The 24,319-nt window shown below is 38.2% G+C and overlaps 1 protein-coding gene across 8 annotated transcripts; it reads right to left on the bottom strand.

Annotated features, from left to right (window-relative positions):
* Positions 1-991: 991 nt before the first annotated feature.
* LOC127453100 (neurogenic locus notch homolog protein 1-like) lies at positions 992-23,230 on the bottom strand. 8 transcript variants are annotated; one of them, XM_051719194.1, is made up of 12 exons: positions 22,949-23,229; positions 21,401-21,778; positions 21,105-21,249; positions 14,129-14,461; positions 13,603-13,829; positions 12,593-12,896; positions 11,183-11,346; positions 10,616-10,674; positions 10,271-10,400; positions 4,312-4,409; positions 2,316-2,650; positions 992-1,737 (listed from the first exon to the last, which is right to left on the bottom strand). In XM_051719194.1, exons 3-12 carry the CDS (start codon positions 21,218-21,220, stop codon positions 1,218-1,220), a joined length of 2,286 nt encoding a protein of 761 aa, XP_051575154.1. In that variant the 5' UTR covers positions 21,221-21,249; positions 21,401-21,778; positions 22,949-23,229; the 3' UTR covers positions 992-1,217. The 8 variants fall into 8 exon arrangements, with proteins under 8 accessions (XP_051575154.1, XP_051575151.1, XP_051575153.1 ...); XM_051719191.1 differs by lacking the exon at positions 21,401-21,778 and having other exon boundaries at positions 22,949-23,230; XM_051719193.1 differs by having other exon boundaries at positions 21,105-21,778.
* Between the last annotated feature and the right edge of the window lie 1,089 nt (positions 23,231-24,319).

The following is a 24,319-nucleotide window of genomic DNA, read 5'->3' as shown; positions in this document are numbered from 1 at the left end:
TTTTAGGAACACTATGGTCCTAATAAAGTGCCCAGTGTGGTCGTCTTCTGTTATAACCCATTCAGAGATGATATTCTTCTCACCACAATTGTACAAAGTGGTAAAAAGTGGTTATCTGAGTTACCATAGACTTTGTCAGTTCAAACCAGTCTGATCATTCTCTGTTGACCTCTCTCATCAACAAGGTGTTTCTGACCACAGAACTGCCGCTCACTGGATGCTTTTTGTTTTTGGCACCATTCAGAGTAAATTCTAGAGACTGTTGTGTGTGAAAATCCCAGGAGATCAGCAGTTACAGAAATACTCAAACCAGCCTGTCTGGCACCAACAATCATGCCACGGTCCAGTTTTTTCAACATTCTGATGGTAAATGTGAACATTAACTGAAGCTCCTGACCCGTATCTGCATGATTTTATGTATTGCACTGCTGCCACACAGTTGGCTGATTAGATAATCACATGAATAAATTGGTGTACAGGTGTACCTAATAAAGTGCTCGGTGAGTGTATAATGGTATTTTGATAAATAAATGTTTATAAATGCTTAAATTAAGATTAATAAATGCCGGTAAAATATAATGTTCACCTCATGATGTAATGCATGATCATTATCTGTAAGTTAGCAAATACAATCTTATTGTAACGTGTTACTGAAAAAAATAATTGTATTACAGTAAAGTATAAAGAAAAATGCCTGGACACTTTAAAGGGAACATTTCTCAAATTAATGGTTCTAAAAATAGGTTTAATTAGCTTTATGCAATATATATATATATATATATATATATATATATATATATATATATATATATATATATATATATATATATTATTTATTTATTTATTTATTTTACATTTTGGGTTGAAATGTGACCTGGACATGTTTTTGAGATTTCTCAATATAACATTTATTGATCAGGAGATTATTTAAATAGTAAAAAAAATAAAATAAAAAAAAACTGTATTGCAAACAAATTGTGAACAACAGTTATGTTTTTGTTACAGCAATTGTAGCAAATGTTTATATGAGATTGAATATAACTTCAAGAAATTGTTCACCCAAAAAATGAAACACTATTTGCAGTGTCTCTTCCTCTAACAAAGCTACCACATTAGAAGACTTGAATAAACATTTTTTTTTTTTTTGGTGTTTTTGTCCCATTTTTAACCTTTTTAGTATGGAAAGGAGCTGCATAAAGATTCTTCAAAATCCTCTCTCACATGCAGGTTTGGATAGAGATGCTGGACTCATTATTGATTCTCTCATTCTGGATTTTAGAATTGCAGTTCCTAGTATTCTCTCTCTCAGAGTCAAACTGGGCTGCATTCGGCCCAATTCCTGTGTTTTTACTTTCTGATTGGCTGGGCATTTCTTTAGGGTGGGGCACAACCACTATTTCAACATGCTCATTGGCTATTTTCTCTGCTGCTGTGGCAACGGACAGCTCTGATTGGTTGCCACTGGAGCGACGGTTCAGCGCATGCTGAGTACAAGAGAACGAGCGCTGTCGAGGTGCTGGATGAGGAGACAGGAAGTGAGGTGTTGCCGCTCGAGTAACATCCTGGGTCATCTCCCTCTCCATGTCCTCCACCTCTGATGTCACTTCCTGAAGAGTACTGATAGGCCGAGATGGCCGGCCATGAATCCTGGGGCTTACCAATGCTGTCGCTGATTGGTTGGGTGCTGGACGCCAGTTCTGGGGGGAGGAGCATTGTGCTCTGCCCATCTGCCAATCACTGTTGAGAACAAAATGTGAGTTTGATATGGATCACCATACTATGCATACTACTTTTTAAGTATGCAGTATGCTTATTGTGCACAGGAAGAACATTTTCTGTAGCCTATACACAGATACCCTACTACACTGGTTAAAATGCACAGTATACATCCAGATCCCACTGTGTGGAATATCGCCCAAGGTTATTTTAACAAAATTGGATTAATAATGCAAACTAACCAACATCCATTTTTATTTCCAAGAGGATAATTGCATGCCAATTGCTAAAAATGAACATGCAACATCATGAGCATAATATAATATTCAGTGTACAATATACTGTATACTGGACAGTTTTTTGCACGTAGTATGCTAGTATTCCAGTCTGAATCTGAGCACAACTACCGTGTGAATCTGTACGTGATTTTGCATACTGCATGCTGTTTTACATACTATTTTTAAAACTTAGTAAGTGCAGTATGCAGTAAACAATACACTAGCATTCCGAACATGCACACAAATTCAAAATATAAGCATAATGGTTGGCCAAGCAAAACTCATTTTCAAATGACAGTAAATGAAGTGGTGTTCACTCACCTAGGTGGAGGTGATGCCATCCCTCTGGGACCTATGACCCCTGAAAAAGAGGCACTTCTTCCAGGTAAAGGTGGAGGCGAGGCGACCCACGGTGAATACACATAAGCACGATCGTCCCAAAGCATCTCAGTGGCTGGATCTAGAGGAACCTGCCCCCTCTGAACTCTGTGAGCCAATAAGAGCTCGAGGACTTGGTGATGTAAGCCCTCCCGAGCTACATCCAGTGGCCGCCGCCCTTTGCAGTCAGACAGCTCTTGATTGGCCCCATTAAGGAGGAGGAATCGTGCCGTATCATAGCAACCATGGAGAGCTGAGAGAAACAAAGCTGTTTCACCCTATAGGAAAAGATAGTTTTTTTAATTCTACGTGACCAGGGGCATAGATTCCAGGGGGAATGGGGGGTGGGGGGCGGGCGGGGGGGTTATACTATGATCAATGAAAATGCTTCACGCTGCATCCCCCTCAATGTTCAATCCAAATCTACTCCCTTGTACATGACTATCAATGGTGGATTATGATGATTAATTCATAGAAGGGCTGGGTGGCAGGGCCGGTACTACGATGCGGGGGGTGGGTGGGGGGTATGTTGATAGTTATGATGGGCAAGTGGTTGTCTATTTATTGGACCAGGAATGTCAGAAGTTACTGGGGAGGCACAAGGAAAATCTAGGGAGGCAGTGCCCCTTCTAGCACTCCCCCTTAGACCCAGCCATGCTGGGCAGTATGATGGTATTTACCGTGCAATGGTAAAAATGTATTAACCGGTAGAGATATTGATGAGTATGACCATGTTATTCCGTAGTGTTGTTAGTCACAATGCGAAGCTGAATAAGGGGCAGTTCACACAAAACAAGTTTTTGTGTCCATCTGTGCTGTTTTCCAATTGCTTTTTTATGTAAACATGCGCTAGACAGAAGTTAATAGCAATGCTTCTATCAAAGTTGCAAATTTCATTTATGCAAAAGTCAGAATATCACAAAACATTTTGCGAATAAAGCCGAGTTTTCATTCCACGTGTTCAAGGAAACAAAATAGTCACTTCTTGGGAAATTGCCACAAAATAAAGTTAAATGGTAGTTGAAAATAGTTCCGGCTGCCTGTTCCGCAGGTCTGGTGCTTTTTTTTTTTATGCGGTGTTAAGAAAGAACAGCAACTTTTAAAAATAAGTCATTTAAAAATGCGTTTGAGCGTACGATAAAAAAGCTGGAGCATCGCAGCAGTCAAAGTTGTTTGCGTAATAAAACTTTTGTAAAACAGCGCAGACGGACGCAAATACGTGTTCGGTGTGAACGGCCCCCAGGGGTTAAAAAAAAGCTAGAGTGCCACAATTATCAAAGACGTTTTATAGAAAACCATTTTAAAAACAGCACAGCCAGACACAAAAACGTGTTAATTGTGAACGCCGCACACCTGTGTCCATAGATGTCTGCAAGGGCGTAGATTTGGCTTGAACATTGGGGGGGTTGCAGCGTGAAGCATTTATCCATGTTTCCATTGATCATGGTATAAATAATGGGGGGGTTGTACTTGCTTGTTTTGATTATTGAGGGGGTTACCTCCCCCACATCCCCCCTGGAATCTACGCCCCTGGGTGTCTGTATATAGACTTCTTTACAACAAACTTAAATGAATATTCCAGGTTCAATACAAGTTAAGCTCAAGCATTTGTGGCATAATGTTGATTGAAAATTCTTTAAAAAATCAAAAAAGTATAGCCACCACAAGACATAGACAATATGTGTGTTAACGTGATTTTAGTGTGATAAAACCACTTGCTAACCTTTTCTGTGTAAAGTTATAGCCAATTTTACAACTTTGTCAGCAACCTCAGTAAAACCTTAAAACGACTGTAAAAATGACAATGTAATCAACGTTACAGCTCAAATTATACATGTGTTTTAACAAAGAAATTAATGTAAGCTAAAAATAACTATATCATACCGCCCACCCCGGGATGTATTAGTTATGTACAGAATGTAAGACTAACGTATCTTACCTTATGCTCCTGCAAGTCCACTGCAGCACCGTAGCGAATGAGAGTCCTTGTCAATGGGAGGTGATTTACTGAGCATGCCCAGTGGAGGGCAGATCTCCCTGGATCAAAAGAATGTGAGAGCGAGAGAAAGAAGGAGAATAGATGCAAGAAGCAATTAATCAAACAGAGAAAGTGTGACCAGGAAATGGAGTGTTGTGGGGTCACGAAATAGAGAATGAAACCAAAAAATGAAGTGAGAGCATCCAGGAATGTGTTATGAGAAGGGGAAACAGAAAGCCAATGATTGTGACCATGAAAGAGAGAAATTTATGAGAGAGAAACAGAAGCATGGAAGGTTAATACATTATTTCCACATTGCCCGGGCACTACAGCACATTAACTCTGTTCTGAATCGGACGTGTTGATGAGGAGAGCTGGAGTGAGGTCAGGAGGGTGGCAGTGGGGAGTACAGGAGAGGAGGAGACAAAGGGAAAATGAGAAAGGGCAAAATACATTACTCCCCAACTGCAAAGGAAACAACAACGTCCAAAAACTGCCTCAATCATTGGCACTCACAAATATTGTGCACATAATTACTGTACACTGTACTCAAAATGAGTAATACATGTTTTCTGGAGGACCAGAAAGGTGAGTATGTTCAAAGAAATACTGTAGTTTTCCCAAAAAAGAAAATTCTGGCATTATTTATTCACCCTCATGTCGTTCCAAACCAATATGCTGATATATTTTCTGTGGAAGTCAAAAGGAGACTTTTTGTAGAGTCTTCACACTGCTCCATAAAACAACAATTCAAATTAGTGACCACATCGCCAAGCTCCAATAATTATATACACTGGCAGCCAAAAGTTTGGAATAATGTATAGAGTTTGCTCTTATGGAAAGAAACTGTTACTTTTATTCACTAAAGTGGCATTCAACTGATCACAACGTATAGTCAGGACATTAATAACGTGAAAAATTACTATTACAATTTGAAAAAAAAAATTCAGAACATCAAAAAATCCTCCACGTGCAGTAATGACAGCTTTGCAGATCCTTGGCATTCTAGCTGTCAGTTTGTCCAGATACTCAGGTGACATTTCACCCCACACTTCCTGCAGCTCTTGCCATAGATGTGGCTGTCTTGTCGGGCACTTCTCACGCACCTTACAGTCTAGCTGATCCCACAAAAGCTCAATGGGGTTAAGATCCATAACACTCTTTTCCAATTATCTGTTGTCCAATGTCTGTGTTTCTTTGCCCACTCTAACCTTTTCTTTTTGTTCTTCTGTTTCAAAAGTGGCTTTTTCTTTGCAATTCTTCCCATAAGGCCTGCACCCCTGAGTCTTCTCTTTACTGTTGTACATGAAACTGGTGTTGAGCGGGTAGAATTCAATGAAGCTGTCAGCTGAGGACATGTGAGGCGTCTATTTCTCAAACTAGAGACTCTGATGTACTTATCCTCTTGTTTAGTTGTACATCTGGCCTTCCACATCTCTTTCTGTCCTTGTTAGAGCCAGTTGTCCTTTGTCTTTGAATGAAAATCTTCAGTTTTTTGGCAATTTCAAGCCTTCATTACTCAAAACAATGACTGACTGATGAGTTTCTAGAGAAAGCTGTTTCTTTTTTGCCATTTTTGACCTAATATTGACCTTAAGACATGCCAGTCTATTGCATACTGTGGCAACTCAAAAACAAACACAAACACAATGTTAAGCTTCATTTGACGAAAACCAAATAGCTTTCAGCTGTGTTTGATATAATGGCAAGTGATTTTCTAGAACCAAATTAGCATATTTAGCATGATTACTCAAGGATAAGGTGTTGGAGTGATGGCTGCTGTCTAGATTTGATCAAAAATGACTTTTTTCAAATAGTGATGGTGCTGTTTTTTACATCAGTAATGTCCTGACTGTACTTTGTGATCAGTTAAATGCCATTTTGGTGACTTTAAGTACAAATTTCCTTCCGAAACAGCAAAATCTGTATATTATTCCAAACTTTTGGCCGCCAGTGTATATAGTATATAAATACAGTATTTACAGTATATATATGGATTTTCCCTACAATCGGTACTTCAAGCTTAAAGTACCACCTGTTTTCAGCAGGGTACAGTAAGCAAAACTCCAGCTGCATAGGCAACAAATCACAGCTGGACAGAGCGCAACTCCGAATGCAGGGGTCTCAAGATATGTTTTCAAATGATGTTTAACTTGACACAGCTTCCTAAAACTGCTGTTTAATGGTGCAATGCAACCAAAGTGAGAAGGTCAAAAAGCATCCATCGGACACATGTGTACATAAATACATATTTGAAAAGCCCTTGTAATAAATTGATCTCAGATAGATTGATGAATTCAGTTGCAAAATGGATTGCTGGACTGTAGGCCAATGAAAGGCTTATGTTTAGTGATATGAAAATAAACAATATATTGCCTTCTAAAGCAACTTTTTGTGTTGCCTAATTAATGCTTTACTTGTCTGTCACAAAAATTTTATGTAATTTAATTATCTGAATCTTCATATTCATTGTATATATTATATGTATAATAATTTAATCACTATACATCACATATCCTCCAGCTCGCAGTAAAACGTGCTTCCGTAAAAATTACAAGGAAATCATTTTTCACTTATTTTTTCATTGTATACATACGAAAACATTTTGGATTGATATGGAGAGCTTAATTAGGAAGAATTTGTTTAGAATATTGTTTTACAGTTGATTGGAACTGAAATAATTATATACTTTAATGACCATGGTATAGATAAAGACAAAGCATATCTCATACAATTGTTAATATTAATGGGTAAGTTTCACATTCATAAAATGAAACGGTCAGGCTCCAAACCAAATTTTTTTCACTTTTTAAATGATTTTAAACAATATTGTAAGGTTTTAAATAAATGTAAATGTAAAAAGGTAATTAGAGCCTGTAATATTTTAAGCAAGTATGACATTGTTACATAAGTGGCACCCTTTGTCAGGATCCTGTCACCTTGGTCAGTCGTGTTTATTGGTTGGTGATGGGATCCTGACATACATGTTCTGTGTTTGTGTTGAGCACATGGCTCATAATTGTGTTTGTTCTCCATGTGCTCATCTGTCTTGTCATTTGTGTTTAGTGTGAGCACATGGCTTCCGTCAGGATTGTTTGCCATGTGCTCTCTTGTCTCACGTCTTGGCCCTGCCTTCTTGTTACCTTTTTATTAGTTCATTTGCCTCACCTGCCTTCCCTCGTTACCCTCCTGATTTCCTTCCCTATTTAATCTCCTTGTGTTTTCTGTTATGTGTCAGTTTGTTGTTGATTGTCAAATGTTCATGTGGATGATCTCCTGGTTTGGTTTGGTTTGGTTTGGTTTGGTTTGGTTTGGTTGGTTTGGTTGGTTTGGTTGGGTTGGGTTGGTTGGGTTGGTTGGTTTGGTTGGTTTGGTTGGTTGGTTTGGTTGGTTTGGTCTGTCTGTCTGTGCCACAGGTTTCTGGCAGATCCTGTTCTGAGCCTGGTCTATGAGACTCTCCCTTCCCCAGCCCAGCCTGCCCTGTTCCAGTCTGTTTTTGGGATGTTTGTTTCTCCCCTACGGGGTGGTTTTTGCCGATTAAAAAAAAAAAAAAAAAAAATGTATTCTAATTAGGCCCATCCTAATTATGCACTTGAGTCATCGCCTCTCTAACCCATTCAGTGACAGAACGGACTGGCCAATAGAGGACTCGGCGGAAAGGATGGGCAGCTTTCTTTTCTCCATCTCCCACCACCAAGTATTCCATCCAGTGGGGTATGGCCCAGCTCGTCCACCTCCGTGAGGTCCATCAGGGGAAGGCTGATTGAGGGACCTTGCCTGCAATTTTCTTATCACAGTGGACAAGCAGAACTACCTTCTGAGGCTTACCTTAAAGAGGTTTTTAACACATGCCTCAATCAGCCTCTTAGCCAGTGGGAGATGGAGAAGCTGGGGAATCTGGAGTTTTGGGACTTAGTCTACCACATTTTCCATTGTGGGGAGCCCGAACTCCCATTCCAAGAGGAGCTCCCCAGGTAGACTCTCCTACCCTTGGTTAGCCAGATCCCCAGCCCTCCGATGACCCATTCGCCAAGATGGAGAGAGGAAGAAAGGTACTGGCTCTTTTCTAGCAGCTGAACGCCAGGAGGCAGAGGAGCCCGCTGCTGACCGCCAGTAGGCGGAGGAGCCCCCTGCTAAATGTCAGGAGCCGTAGGAGCTCGAGGCCATCGATGGACCTGTCCTGTTCCCGGTGGTCGCTGCCAAATCGGACCGTTCTGACCCTTCGCCTGCAGTTTTGCTCTCCCAAGCCTGCCTTACCTTTGTCCAGCGGCCGCCGCCACTGCCCTGTCTGACCCTTCTCCAGAGACCGCCTACATGCCTGACGTCTGTCCAGTGATCGCCGCACTGCCCTGCCCCCTTTTTACCTTTGTTATTAGTTCATTTGCCTCACCTGCCTTCCCTCGTTACCCTCCTGATTTCCTTCCCTATTTAATCTCCTTTTAATAACCCATGTTTTCTGTTCTGTGCCAGTTTGTGTCAAATGTTCATGTGGATGTTCTCCCACTTTGTTTGTTTGTGTCAGTCAGTCGGTCGGTTGTTCTGTCTGTGCCGCAGGTTTCTGGAGAATCCTGTTCTGTGAGACTCTCCCTTCCCCAGCCCAGCTTGCCCTGTTCCAGTCTGTTTTTGGGATGTTTGTTTCTCCCCTATGGTGTGTGTGGTGGTGCTGTGTTTTTATTTATTTATTTATTTATTCTAATTAAGCCTATCCTAATTCTGTGCTTGAGTCCTCGTCTCTCTAACCCATTCTGTGACACCCTTAGCCACCCAGCCCATAACATGAGTACATACTATTTTACAATATATGTGTAAAATACAGTACTGTGCAAAAGTTTTAGGCACTTAAACGTTGTTGTAAAATGTTGCATAGTGAAGATGTCTTCAAAAATAATGACATAAATAGTTTTCATTTATCACTTAATGTTATGCAAAGTCCAGTAAACATAAAAAAGCTAAATATTCAGTGTGACCACCTTTGCCTTTAAAACAGCCCCAGTTCTCCTAGGCACACCTGGACACAGTTTTTCTTGGTTGTTGGTAGATAGGATGTTTCAAGCTTCTTGGAGAATTTGCCACAGCTCTTCTATCTGTTTAGGCTGTCTCAATTGCTTCTGTCTCTGTATGTAATCTCAGACAGAAATAATGCTTTGTGGGGATCATGACATCTGTTGCATGGCTCCCTGTTCTTCTGTTCTAATCTTTTCTATTTGCAAAAGTTATGTTTGGGAGTCTAACATTTATATTTCCTATTGACACACTAAAGCTGAAGATATAAATAACCATCTTAAGACAAATGCTTTTGTGAAACATCTCATGTGCCTAAGACTTTTGCACAGTACTGTATATATTTTATAAAGTATACAGTATTTCTTATTTTACTCTTTTACAACAAGTATCTAATGTGGCTCATCCTGTCAGAATTTACATTCGGAACTATGTCTGGTCACAGCCATCACCAGTTGCCTTCTCATTCTCCCTTTTTATATATATATTATATATGCATATACAGTATATTATTTCCCATAATCACTATTTATTTTCCTGGAATACAAGTTACCTTCACGAATTGATAGGCAATTGACAGGCAACCTTTAACCATACCATTTATCACAGCAAAAATTAAGTGTGACATTTGAAATCTGAAAATTAAAGTTTTAAATTTAATTTGCTCTTTAATGAAAATCTTCCCCTCCATTGCGCCTCTCATATTTCATTCTCCATTGAGCATATTCAAACTGTACAACACAAGCAAGAACCAATGTCAAATGCATTATGTATGGAGCGACGTGATGGTGAGTTTTTGAATTTTCTTTTTTTGGTGAACCATTCCCTTAATGTACTGTATTCTTGAAGACCACATTGATTGGGGGAACTCAGTCCACATGCATTAGAAACGATCAGGGATTGTTAAAGTATCTCTTACCCGTATGGTCAGTGTTATTAACTGGGACTCCGGCTCTCAGGAGCTCCAGAACCACTCGGTCAAGGCCACTCCTGACAGCTCGGATCAGCACGACCGATCCATCTGGACCGCACCACTGCACTGGAGCAGTCTAAGACAGAACAGAACACATGATTAGCTCTACAGAGCCAAATAACAGATCAAATCCAAGTTTTGTCATCACATGCAGAACAATACAGCATGTAGCGATGAATACTCACAATTAAATTATATTTCCCTGAGAACATATTAAACTTAACCATATAATATAATATGTTTTTTCTACATAGACTGAATGTTAAAAGGATGTAAATCAGGAAAACTAACATTTCTAGGTGGTCTTTGAGGTGTAGGAACAGCATTCCTCTCCCATCCTCTAGGGGGAGCTACAGGTGAGAATAAAACATTAAAAGTACAGTGGCCATGTCTGAATTCTCATACTATCCATTCTAAATAATATGCAATATGAGAATGAGCGTGTCTCATATCATATGAAACAGTATGCCAAAGTGTACTACTTCTGAAGGAATTTCAAAGGCTATGTTTAGAATAACATACACTTCCATTTCCAGTTTGACGAATTACCTGAAAGTTATATCAGCCGCTATTTCTAACATCTCTTTCTTGACTCATCATTTGATTGGACTGCCAAATGTTATGACATTTCAACACAAAATTGAATTAATAATACAAAGCAACCATATTTACGGTATTTCAAAGATGATTACTGAATGCTGCTCACATGAAATGGGATGAGGTCATGCGGCAAATAATCTAGCATACAACTGTGCCATTTATCATTGCATACTGCTTCACTTACTAGTTTTACAAAATAGTAGACAGTATCCAGTATATACACTATTCAGTATTCAGTAAGCTAGTATTCCTCCTCACTGAAGTAGGTACAGATTTCACCTAGCATGCGGGGTTGCTGGTGGTTGGTCTGGAAGTGTTTTTGGTCTGGTGATCTGTGGTCACAGATTGTCCTGTTGATGTCCTCCATAGAACTTTGGGTCACATCTGTGTCACTTCCGATGTCCAGTTCCTTCCTGTGGGGCCTATTAATAGTGTAGAAGACATGGTCAGTTCTTTACCCATTAGTGCTGTTTCCTCACTCTTCAAAAGCATTTGAGCAACTCAAGGGCTCTGTTCCAAAAGTGAACTGCCTCGCTACTTACTGCCTTCAGGCAGATGCCTTCTAAAGGGCAGTTCACACAAAACACGTTTTTGCGTCCATCTTAACTTCTATGTATACATATGCTAGACGGACATCTTTGAGCATTGTGTCGCACCTCGCTGTTTTTCAGCATCTTGCACAGGAGTGCAGTGTTTTTTAGACGATGTGTTAAGTTGAAAAGAACTTTAATTTCTCAAGACACCTGCGTTCTGTTGTATTTGTTGCTTTCTTTAACACAAGAAGCTCTTGTCAACATAGGCATACAGCAATCGAGTTTGCTGTTAGCATGTTGCTATGAGCTCAGTCCAAGATAATCACATTTTAAGCATTTTAGCAGTTTGAACTATTCCAACTATACTTTCTAGAACTGAAACAAAAGTTTGTGGGTGACAAACCCAACTTTGGGCACTTTTAGCATTGTCTTCTAGAAAGTAGTCTCGTTAAAACCTTTTTCACACTTTTATTTTTTTTTTCTATTTGTCTACTAACAATGTCCAACAGTATACTGTATGTTTATGCATCACAGGAGATTTAAGTCATTTTTTTTTTTGTCATTTCTTTTTTCTGAGAGTCATGAAATTCCCACCACAGCGTCATTTCCAGCACATCACAAATTCTGTATTGTGGTTGAAATAACGCTGATGGGAATGACATTTTTAATGTTTTTGAAATAAAACGGCCAACTACTTTGTCTTGCTAAGGCTAATTTCATAGCTAGCAGTTTATGTATCCTAAATACATACAATTAAAAATATTTTCACACTTTTTGCATAATTTGGCAACATTACAGCTGGACTGGAAATGACACCTGATAAAAATATTCAAGTAATATTTACCATGTTTTATTTAAACATGCTCTTTGCTGACACTTTTGTCCACTTGGTTAACAAGTACACTAACTTTTGAAAAAACTTTGTTGGAGCAAAATAGTTTGGCGTGGTGGAAATAATGCAAACGTGGGATATTTGTAAGTTTTGAAAATAAACAAATAAATAAATGACAGAAATGATTTACATTTTGTTTAGATTATCATAGTTTTACAGTAGTCAATGTTTAGTTTTCATTTTAGTTTTGGTTAATGATAAAATCAGCACATCATGGTCCTTTCTATGAACAGTCTCACTCACCGCATACGAACTGCATCCTCGCCAACGGGTTCTTTACGTCTTTTTCCCAACTCTTTTCCTTTCATCTTTTTCTTTATCCCATTTCTGTCTTTCTCTCTTCCTCTTTTCTCCTGGTGGTCAGCGCGCTGCATCCAGGCCTTGCTGCCATTATTGCTGTCTGTTACCGTTGACCTGTGACGAACTCGCTCTCCACACTTTCGCCGCTGTCGTCTTCTCTTTAACCACAGGAACACCACTGCAATAATCACCGCCACTGCCAGTCCAGTCACCACACCAACCACAGGCCACATCCAGGTAGGGGAGGCTTCGTAAACAAAACTATTACATTCAGATTCTAAATAATGCTCGTAAATATAAGAAAAAAAACATCTTTTACTGTTTTAGATGCTAAAGCTCTTCTCAGAACAGACATCAAGGAATAGTTCATCATCAATGACTGCAAACTTGACGCGACACATTAACGCGCCACTTTTGAATGTGAAAACAAATGCAAATGAGATTTGAGAGCTGTGAACAATGAATCATTAGTGATTTGGGACTTACATTTGGCCTGTTTTTTTACAGAAAGCTATCATATGACTTCAGAAAACTTGGAATATAGCACACATGTCGAATGAACAACCTTTTAATTTTATTTATTTATTTTTTTTACTTCTTTTTGGAGCTTTGCAGTTTCGGTAAATAGTGGGCAAATAATGACAGAAATGTCATTTTTGGCTGAACTACACAAAAAAATTATTTTAAGATTTACACTTAAATTTCGTAACAAAATTTCATCCATTTGAATTGAGAAATCTTTAATGAAATAAAAATTTAAATCTAAATATTTTAAGTTTTATTAATTTAATTTGTCAAACATTTCACGATTCAATTTGATGGAATTTTGTTAAGAAATTTAAATGTGTAAATCTAAATAGGCTAAAATATTTTTTTAGTGTATTCCTTTAAGAGTCCAAAAAGTTTTTGGGACCCCTGTACATATGTTTTGGCGAAGTATGATGAAAATATACCGTTGTGTTTCTCGTTTGGGAGTTTCACCTCCTCTCTGACTCCTATTTCCTCATCAACTCCCCGCATACTGATTACAGCTGCCTGGATTTCTGTGATCATGGGAAATGTGGCATGATTCTGTGACAGCATGGCACGCAGGAAGTGTGCAGCTTCAATGGAATACTGGAAACAGGTGGAGGGAAGACGGGAGCATGGTCTGTTGTCCAACTGCAGGAATAACACTGATCTGTGTACAGAAAAAAAATATTTATTAAAAAGAAAATTACGGCCACACAGTCATGATGCAGTCATGATATCTACTATAGTCACAACAAAAACAATGCACTATTAAATTAGACTGATGATATTATGTAGGCATACTCTGACATTCACAACCAAAACCATTTTTTAAAAACCTTAATGCAATAATGGCTTATTCAGAAATCCACAGAAACCTTGGCTATCTGTGAATTTAATAAATGAAAAGCTACAAAGGTATAGGATGTGGCCTCTTTAAAAAAAACAAAATAAGACAATATCACTTGCCCTTCACTGTCATAGGATGGTTTTTGAGTGTACAGGTCAGCGAGCTGTCGAGTATCTACTGTAAGAAGGTCTTTGTTGGTATGGAAAGGTGCCATGCCTCTGAGTTTAACACTGGTCTGAAGGACAGTGCTTAAAGCCCATAAAATAGAGCTGTTCTGGAATGGACCCCTCTGGAATGGAATTCTAGTGTGTAAAATGAGTGTCCCTTTTGCCCAGATGGGGTACTGGTTCCTGTAGCAGTCCGAGCCATCCCATCCACAGGGGGCAGTGTTGCAGCCCTGATCGCAGTGACTGTTGTCATAGTGATTCCGGCAGTACTGAATATATCCTGCACTGAGAGAAAAACATAGTTAGATGGGTTTGGAACAACATGAGGGTGAGTAAATGAGTAGATCATTTTAAATTTTGGTTAGCAAAAGATTATACAGCAACATTTTACTTGATGCCTGTACATGTAATTCATTATAAAGGTTTTTATTATATTGCCATGACTTCACAATGCACCACATAATGCACCTTAAAGGGATAGTTTACCCAAAAATGAAGATTCTCTCATCATTTACTCACCCTCATGCCATGCCAGATGTGTATGACTTTCTTTCTTCAGCACAACACAAACAAAGATTTTTAAAATAATTTCTCAGTTCTGTAGGTCCATACAATGCAAGTGAATGGTAATCAGACCTTTGTAGCTCCAAAAACCACGTAAAGGAAACATAGAAGTAATTTAGGGGAGTCTCATGGGTGCCATACAAGGGTCGGATATGTGAACGGCGAGCTCTGCGCACTTTGCTAGTTTTAATAATTTTTGTGTCACAATCCGGTGAGATTCGATACACCCTGATCCTTAATTGTTTTGGGAAGACAATATGTCAAGGAATTCAAAATCCTCGGGCTCTGGAGATATTAAAAGACACTTACGTGCTCGGGCTGATTCCCCTCAGCGGCAGGCCGGAAGCCCCGGACTCAGTTCGGAAGGTGAACTGAAAGAAATCCGGCGTGAATTGATGAATGTGTCGGCAATGCTGACGAAAGTTGTTGCAGACTTGGAGGACCTTGCCGTAATACGTCGATCGATCACTTCCATGGAGGCGAAATTCTCAGAGTTGGTTACAAGATTGTCGGACGCCGAGAGATGGATCGATTATCTGGAGTCATCGGAGAGGGAATTAGCTGCTAATCTGCTAGTGACCAAAGCAGATTTGCAGTGCATCTGGGAAAAGTTGGAAGACCTTGAGAATCATAATCGGCGAAACAACGTCCGTATTGTTAGAATTTCTGAGAACGAGGAAGGCTGAGATATGGTGAAATTCCTGGATGAGTCTGCTCGACATTACAGGCCATAAGCTGGAAATCGAGCGAGCTCACAGGGTCCTAGTTCGGAGATCCATGGAGGGAGAAAGGCCCCAATCAATTCTGGCCAAATTTCTGAGATCATCCGATAAATATCTTGTGTTATGCGAGGCGAGGAGTAAAGGAAGGCTTTCTTGGAAGAACTACAACATTTTCTTGTTCCCAAACTTTGCGAATTCAACAAGAGAGAAACGTGATTGATTCAAGGAATGCAAGAAACCCTTACATCAACAGAAGGTCGCTTTTGCACTGATGTTTCCGGCCAAGCTGAGAGTAGATACTAAGGATGGACGTAGAGAATTTACATGCCTACAGCAAGCATTGACCTTCATAAAGTCAATGGAGTGAGTAAGCCATTTGGTGATTTTCATATTGCCGTCTAGTGGACCTGTCTCACTAAACATACACTCGACTGTCAGAGGAAACAGCGGCTTTTTCGTTTCATTTTGTGTTGGTTCCACCTAGCGGCTGGCTTTTGTTTTGTGTAGAATCATTTCTTCGGGACAGTTGTGGATGAATCTGCTCATTATGCCTCCTATCGGCTGGAGTTTGTTTTGTGGAATATTTCTTGCAGGACACTGGAGTGATTAGGACATGTGTTGCACTCGTGTAACGACCGAATGGACTGGCTCACGGAACATTTGTTTGACTGCCCGAGGAACTGAATGGTCCCCTTTTTTTTGTTTTTTGTTGAGCCTGTTCCGCTAGCGGCTGGAGTTTGTTTTGTGGAGGAACACACCTTCGTGGCAATCTACATGTTTTTTGCGTTTTTTTCCGCTTATTGGCCGTATTTGAGCAATCCAACAGCAAAGTTGTCACGGGGACTCTTGAAGGTGTACATGGACTTTTTGAGTTTAGAGGGATGGATGTTGGTTGGCGCTGTCGTGCGCAGGGTTAATGTGCAGTGCACATTTTTCTTTTTTCTGTTTGTTTGGTTCTGGGGGAAGTTTGGGATTTGATTGTTGCTCTAATGTTGGAATGTGGTCGTTATAATTTTATTTTTGTTATACAATCTATTTTTTTCTAATATGTCAAAATGTCAAATATTAATATGAGTGGATTGTCTCTCTCCATGTGGATTGTGAATGGGTTGGGGCTCCCCATAAAAAGAAGGAAGGTTATTTCTTTTCTTAAACGTAAGAAATATGATATAGTGTTTCTTCAATAAATGCATCTTTCCTCGCAGGAAGCTGAAAAATTTGGGAGGATATGGGGTGGGCATGTTTGCTTTAGTGCTGGCTCATGTAAGAGCAGGGGAGTCATTACACTGATAAGTAATCTACAATTCAAATGTCTCAAACAGTGTAAAGATAAATTAGGAAGAGTCATTATAGTTTTAGCAGAAATTCAGAGGCAAAATCTTATTTTGGCTAATATTTATGCACCTAATGTTGATGATCAGGGCTTTTTTGTAGATCTTGAAGGGATGTTGCAAGCTGCTGGCACCCCTCATGATATAATATTGGGAGGAGACTTCAATCTATTGATGGACTCGATCTTAGTGAAGCAAAAGTGTGTATGCCCCCTAGAGCAACAGTGACTCTTCACAGGATGTGTAAAAATCTTGGTCTTACAGATATTTGGAGACTTTTGAACCCATCTGGGAGGGACTATACATTCTTTTCATCAGTCCATAAGATTTATTCTAGAATAGATGATGTTGTTTGAAAGTATATATTTTTTTAATGTTTTATTTATTTATTATTATTATTATTATTATTATTATTATTATTATGTTCATATTAGAATTCTAAAAAGACTCCAGTGGTTAAATCCATATCTTCAGAAGATACAGTTCAAATCACATCATCAAGTTTGCCGATGACATGACCGTGGTGGGTCTCATCAGCAATAACGATGAGTCAGCCTACAGAGAGGAGGTGCAGCGGCCAACTGGTGCAGAGCCAACAACCTGTCTCTGAACGTGGATAAAACAAAAGAGATGGTTGTTGACTTAGGGAGAGCACAGAGTGACCACTCTCCACTGAACATCGATGGCCCCTTCATGGAGATCGTCAAAAGCACCAAATTCCTTGGTGTTCAACTGGCGGAGAACCTCACCTGGTCCCTCTACACCAGCTCCATAGCCAAGAAAGCCCAGCAGCGTCTCTTTTTTTTCTGCAGCTTTCTGCGAAGGCTGAGAATAGCCCATCTCCCACCCCTCATCCTCACCTCATTCTATAGAGGGACTATTAAGAGCATTCTGAACAGCTGCATCATTGCCTGGTTTGGGAATTGCACCATCTCGGATCGCAAGACCCTGCAGCGGATAGTGAGGACAGCTGAGAAGATCATCGGGGGGTCTCTCTTCCCTCCATCACAGACATTTACATCACATGCTGCATCCACAAAGCCACCAGCATTGTGGATGACCCCACGCACCCCTCACACAAACTCTTCACCCTCCTGCCGTCTGGCAAAAGGTACCGAAGAATTTGGGCCCTCACAGTCAGACTGTGTAATAGTTTTTCCCCCCAAGCCACCAGACTCCTCAATACCCAGAGACTGGACTGACACCAACCCACATACACACACACACACACACACACACACACACACACGTTGGTGCAGCTATCATTATGAGGACTCTCCATAGACATAATGATTTTTATACTGTACAAACTATAGATTCTATCCCCTAACCCTAAACCTACCCCTAAACCTAACCCTCACAGAAACCTTTTTTTATTTTTACATTTTCAAAAAAATATTGTTTAGTATGTTTTTTTAAATTTTTTTTTAAGCGATTTGAATTATGGGGACACTAGAAATGTCCTCATAAACCACATTTATAGCATAATACCCTTGTAATTACTAGTTTGTAACCTAAAAAAAAGTCCTCGTAAACCATTTAAACCTGCCCACACACACACACACACACACACACATTCATACTCAATTGAACACCATTCCACTCCCTTTGCAATTTTTGCACATTTATTTCTTAAATTGCTGTTAATACACCGTAAACAAATACTGTATTGACCATCTGCATTTTTTGCTGCTAACTAGTGTGTTATGTTTACATTTTACAGCATTTATTATTATGTTGTAATATATTTTTTTTTGTACTTTATTCCACACCAGAACTGTGTACTGGTCGGCGCAACACTGTCCTTTACTGTACCTACTGTCCTGTTTTAGTAATTATTGTACTGTCTTGCGCTGTTTGCACATGTTTGCATATGAGCACTTTATGTAGTCCTGTGTAGGTCTGTGCAGTCTTATTTAGTTCTGTGTAGTCTCATGTAGTTCTGTGTTGTTTTTATGTAGCACCATGGACCTGGAGGAACGTTGTTTCATTTCACTGTGTACTGTACCTGCTGTAAATGGTTGAAATGACAATAAAGCCACTTGACTTCACTTGACTTGATATAATAGGTGTGGTTGAGAAACAGATCAAAATGTAAATGTTTTTTTTTTTTACTCTAAATCTACACTTTCACTTTTACATCTGAAAGTCACATGTGGTGCCTGTTTAGTTTCACTTTCACATCTGAAAGTGAAAGTTAAAGTGTAGATTTAGAATAAAAAAGTACTTAAATATTGTTCTGTTTCCCACCCACACCTATTATATCACTTCTGAAGATATGGATTTAACCACTGGAGTCATATGGATTAATTTTATGTTTCCTTTATGTGATTTTTGAAGCTACAAAAGTCTGATCACCATTCACTTGCATTTTATGGACCTACAGAGCTGAGATATTCTTCTAATAATCTTTGTGTTCTGTTGAAGAAAGAAAGTCATACACATCTGGGATGGCATGAGGGTGAGTAAATGATGAGATAATTTTCATTTTTGGGTGAACTATCCCTTTAAATCCAGTTGTATGCTCTTGTGAATCATTGTAATCACATTTATAATTTGTTACCAAACTATTCATTCACAAGATATTTATAATTATACATTTTACAACTTTATTATATTAGAAGACTTGATTCTAAATGTCAGTCATAGCATTTTGTGGTCAATGAAATATTGATTTGAGTTTAAAATATTTTATTTTGTGATGAGAAAGAGGCTAGGAAATTGGTTGCCTGGGACAATGATCAATTATACAGTTTAGAGGATATGATACTAAAAACAATTACTGTAGAATGCTGCAACTGACCAATCAGAATCAAGGATGAGGAGTGGTGGTGGCGTAGTGGACTAACGCACTGAACTAATAAGCAAAAGGTTGTTGGTTCAATCCCCACAGCCACTACAATTGTGTCCTTGAGCAAGGCACTTAACTCCAGGTTGCTCCAGGGGGATTGTCCCTGTAATAAGGGCACTGTAAGTCACTTTGGATAAAAGCATCTGCCAAATACATAAATGTAAGTATCAACCGTAATTAAATATATTTGTAATTACTATTATTTATGAAAAATATAATGCATTAAAATGGGTATTATAAGACAATTAGTATACCTTTATACTGCATTATAGGGGAGACTGTGCTAGTTGTCACACAGAGAAGTTGTCTCAGTAGCAATAAGACTTAGAGTCAATTGTTCAATTGCACAAATGTGTTTTCTCCAACAGCGGTTTTGTATGTTTGTTTCAAACACCTAGTTCAAAACCCTCTTTTTTTTTATTTTATTTTATTTTATTTATTTTTTTTGTGGATTCTCCCCTCCAAAGTAAATTTTAACTATCATGATACTTCACCCAAACATTTTAATTCTCTCAACATTTACCCTCATGCCATCCAAGATGTGTATGACTTTCTTTCTTCTGTAAAACACAAAGATTTTTAGAAGAATATTTCAGCTCTATTGGTCCTCACAATGTAAGTGAATGGGTACCAAAGTTTTTAAGCTCCAAAAGGACATTAAGGCAACATAAAAGTTATCTATATAACTCCAGTGATTTAATCCATGTCTTCTGAAGCAATATGATAGCTTTGGGTGAGAAACTGATCAATATTTAAGTCACTTTTTACTATCAATCTTCACTTTCATTTTTACATTCTTTTATTTTTGACAGTTTAATTTTTTTCGTGCATATCGCCACCTACTGGGCAGGGAGGAGAATTTATAGTAAAAAAGGAATGTTTCTCACCCACACCTATCATATCGCTTCAGAAGACATGGATTAAATCACTGGAGTTGTAAAGATAACTTTTATGTTGCCTTTATATCCTTTTGGATCTTCAAAATGTTGGTACCCATTCACTTGCATTGTGAGGACCTACAGAGCTGAAATATTCTTCTTAAAATCTTTCAGCAGATCATTTATTTTCAGCAGAAGAAAGAAAGTCATACACATCTGGGATGGCATGAGGGTGAGTAAATGATGAGAGAATTTTCATTTTTGAGTGAACTATCCCTTTAAATATTGGGTCACTGTTGTCACGAAAGGTCAACATGTGTTCAGTAAACTGTATCTTTTTTTCTGGGCAAGAACGGTAAAAATTTTTCTATAACTTTTTTAGAGCCAAGGCTTTAAGATACAGTATGTGGCTATGCAGAAACTGTCTTTTAAAAATAAACCCACTCTGAGAAATATTCACTGGAGTAAAACATGTGACAACATTCCCCAGTCTTGCCTTAATACTGGTTCCAAGTTTTACCAAAGATGCTTTTTTCCCATTTTTAAAATGTGTAATTAGTGTCTGCTGTGATGATTTCTCACATGCAAGTGCCTCTGTCTGTCAGACAGTCAAATCCATCTCTCAGACACGCAGAACTTGAGCACTCCTTGTCACATACTGCGTTTGCAAACTTGGCCTGGCATGTTTTGCCTGCCATGCAGCTGCTATAGGGATCACTCGGAGAGGCTTTTTAAGGGAAAGCAAGGAGAGATAGTTATTAGCGCACTGAATACATGTGGCAATTCTTAAATGGGTGAATCTCAGGAAAACTGTCAAGAAAATGTGTGGTTCATCCAAACCCATATGTCTTTCTTTTCCAATGTGTTAGACTCAGTACCTTTTCACTTGGACAAAAATGTAAAAAGGTATGGACAAAAGATGCAATGAAAGTGAGATTCTGCCTAACATCTCATTTTGTGCTCCATGGAGGAAAAAAAGTCAAACGGGACTGTAGCTATATGAGGGTGAGTAAATGATGACAGAATGTTTTTTGGTGAACTGTCCTTTTAAAATGAGCCAAAAGTAGTTAAACAGCAGTTCAAAGGCTGTTAAGCATCATCCCGGTCTGAGGGGGCGGATCCATGACCTGAATTGCAGGAGAAACAGGAAACTAGGGGCATGACACAAACAGGACGTTTCCAGCAGAGACAGCAACAGGAAATGGGGTAGAATAGGAGTGGATGAAGGTTGAAGGTCATTACCGTAGCGATGATGGCTGTAATGGAGTGAGACAATAAGGTATGGCAAGTGTGAAACAAAATGAGTAAAACAACCCATAATGGCCACAAATGAACAATAGAAAAGCATTTTGCCCAGCAAAACACAAAACGCCATAAACCCTAAAACACTCAACCGACCATAAAATTACTATTTTAACTTTAAGCTCAAATAATCCTCAAGTTTTAACAGAATAATTAATGTAAGTGCTTTTATAAAATTATAAGCTTCACATTTTTGCCTTTAAACCCTCCAAAAATTGGCCCCATTCACTTCCATTGTAAGTGCATCACTGTAACCTTAATTTTTGCTATTTTTAAAGAAAAGGAGGAACGAGTCAAAACAATATTTTTGTTGTAATCAACATTATGCCAAAAATGCAGTCGAATGAGCTAAACTTGAATTGAATCCAGAATATTCCTTTAACACGATCAATGTAGCAAATTTGCTTGCATTTGATTAGTGACCTAGAAATACAGAAGTGCAGAATCTTAAATATCTTTTTCATTATATGTCATTGCTTTCCTTTGCTTTAAATTGTCCCTAAAAGTCCCTGATTTTCTCAGACTTTAGGAGCCCACTGTACATTATACTATTTTTGGAACATACATGATTTTATTGTTTATATAACATTATATTTATGTTTTATATAAATCTATATTATATTAAAATTCTTATATTATATATTTACAGTATATACTGTATATTTATGTTATACTTACAAATGCAAATGTAATATTTAATAGATTTAAAGATGAGAAATGTTCAAACTTTTAATAATTTTAAATAATATAACACAAATTTAAATAATAACAGTTAATATTCTAAGCAATTCCTCTCTAACCTCATTTAGGCTACGATTGGTAGGTCGTTAGAACTTCTTTTCAGAAGTAATCATTCCTAAGCCATGTTCCATTTGAAGACTTCACCATCCACTTTGAGAGCTTTTTAGAACTGAAAAGTATTTCATAATATGGCTCATAGTTGTGTTTTTGTATTGATTCTAAATTCTGTTTGGAATGACCTTACAGCAGGGCTATCATAATTGTTCTCCATTCAAATGTGCCATCTGAAGGCATCGTTTATACCGTTTGGAATGCAGCTCAGTCACATTTAACTCTCCAACTGAGAGATTTCCTTAAAGCACAGAAAACTGAATTTGACTCACCTCGAGATAATCTGCTCATTGACCATAGTAGGAAGGTTAATGTCACAGTCAGGTGCATGGCACAATACTTAGAATAATTAAGGCTCCTTTCCTGATATTTCACCACACCACGGTCCTCTTGAATATGAATCACCAAGACCAGGACCTGGTGTCTTTTCAGTTAAGGCCTGGTCTGCCTTTCTGATGTCTTCTTGGTGGTTTTCCTCTGATGTATGCAGCGTTATCAGTTCAGAAATACTCTGTAGACTGTCTGAACGTTCATGTCTACACCCTCAATGGTTCCCTCCCCAAATATGTCCCTTATTCTTTTTCAGAAGCACTGCGGATATCTGGACGACTTCCTGCCACTATGTGGAAAAGAATAGGAGTGAGTGTGTACGAGTGTGTGTGAGAATCTGAAAGGTCACTATTATTGCAGAATTTTGACCTATTCAAGACTGTTTATGAATGATAGTGCTGCATGAATTGTGTTGAAGGAAATGTGACAAGACAATTGAACAATGCCGCACAAAAAATACCTCCCTTTCCTTGTGTGCAAACTAGACATAATATCAAACTTGAATATCCATGTTAAATGCCTTGTTTCTTTGTTTTCCCCAGCATGTTGTCTTTTGTAGATAGACAGACTTTATTATACTCATTAGAACTGAGGAATAACCATCAAGCAATCAAAAAGTGTGAAATATTTTGCCAACCAAAACTGTAATTGTAATTTGTAGAATTAAAAGCAGACTTGAAACTGAAACTGCTGCATTTCATAGTCCATGTTTTCTGAAATCCAGCTCATTTGACTATAATATGATTAAAATATTATTTTTATTTTTTATATTTTTTATTTTAATAATAATATCTTATTATATTTTATTATATTTAATATTGTATTATTATTTCTATAATATTTTAATATTTGTATATGATTTATTATTATTGACAGTACTATTATTAACACTATTATATTAAATAAAATTCAGCATTATATTTTAAATCAGCATATTATATACTGAATATTATAAATATTATTTAAAAAATGTATATAATAAATCACTATTTTATTGAGTTTTATTATACAATAATAATGCATTTCTGTCCTGATATACTTCACGTTCACAAAATATTGCAATGATGTCTGGTTAAACCTTACAGTGAGAAAAAGTAGTTTGTCAAATTTGACATTTATCCTACCCAGATAAAGGTAGTTGTCCTGTACAAGAGATGGACAAAACAAAAATACCTTAGACTGGCTGTTTGTCTCTGGCTCTAAACTGCACTTAAGTGTACAAGTTTTTTTTACTTTCTTTCTTTACAGTTTATATTTTAAAGCAGCTTTTAAGGTTAAAGGGAAAGTTCACCCAAAAATGAAAATTCTCTTAT

This window comes from Myxocyprinus asiaticus, chromosome 15 (genome assembly GCF_019703515.2).
Source record: "Myxocyprinus asiaticus isolate MX2 ecotype Aquarium Trade chromosome 15, UBuf_Myxa_2, whole genome shotgun sequence".
NCBI lineage: Eukaryota > Metazoa > Chordata > Actinopteri > Cypriniformes > Catostomidae > Myxocyprinus > Myxocyprinus asiaticus.
This window is presented reverse-complemented; position numbering and strand designations above follow the sequence as displayed.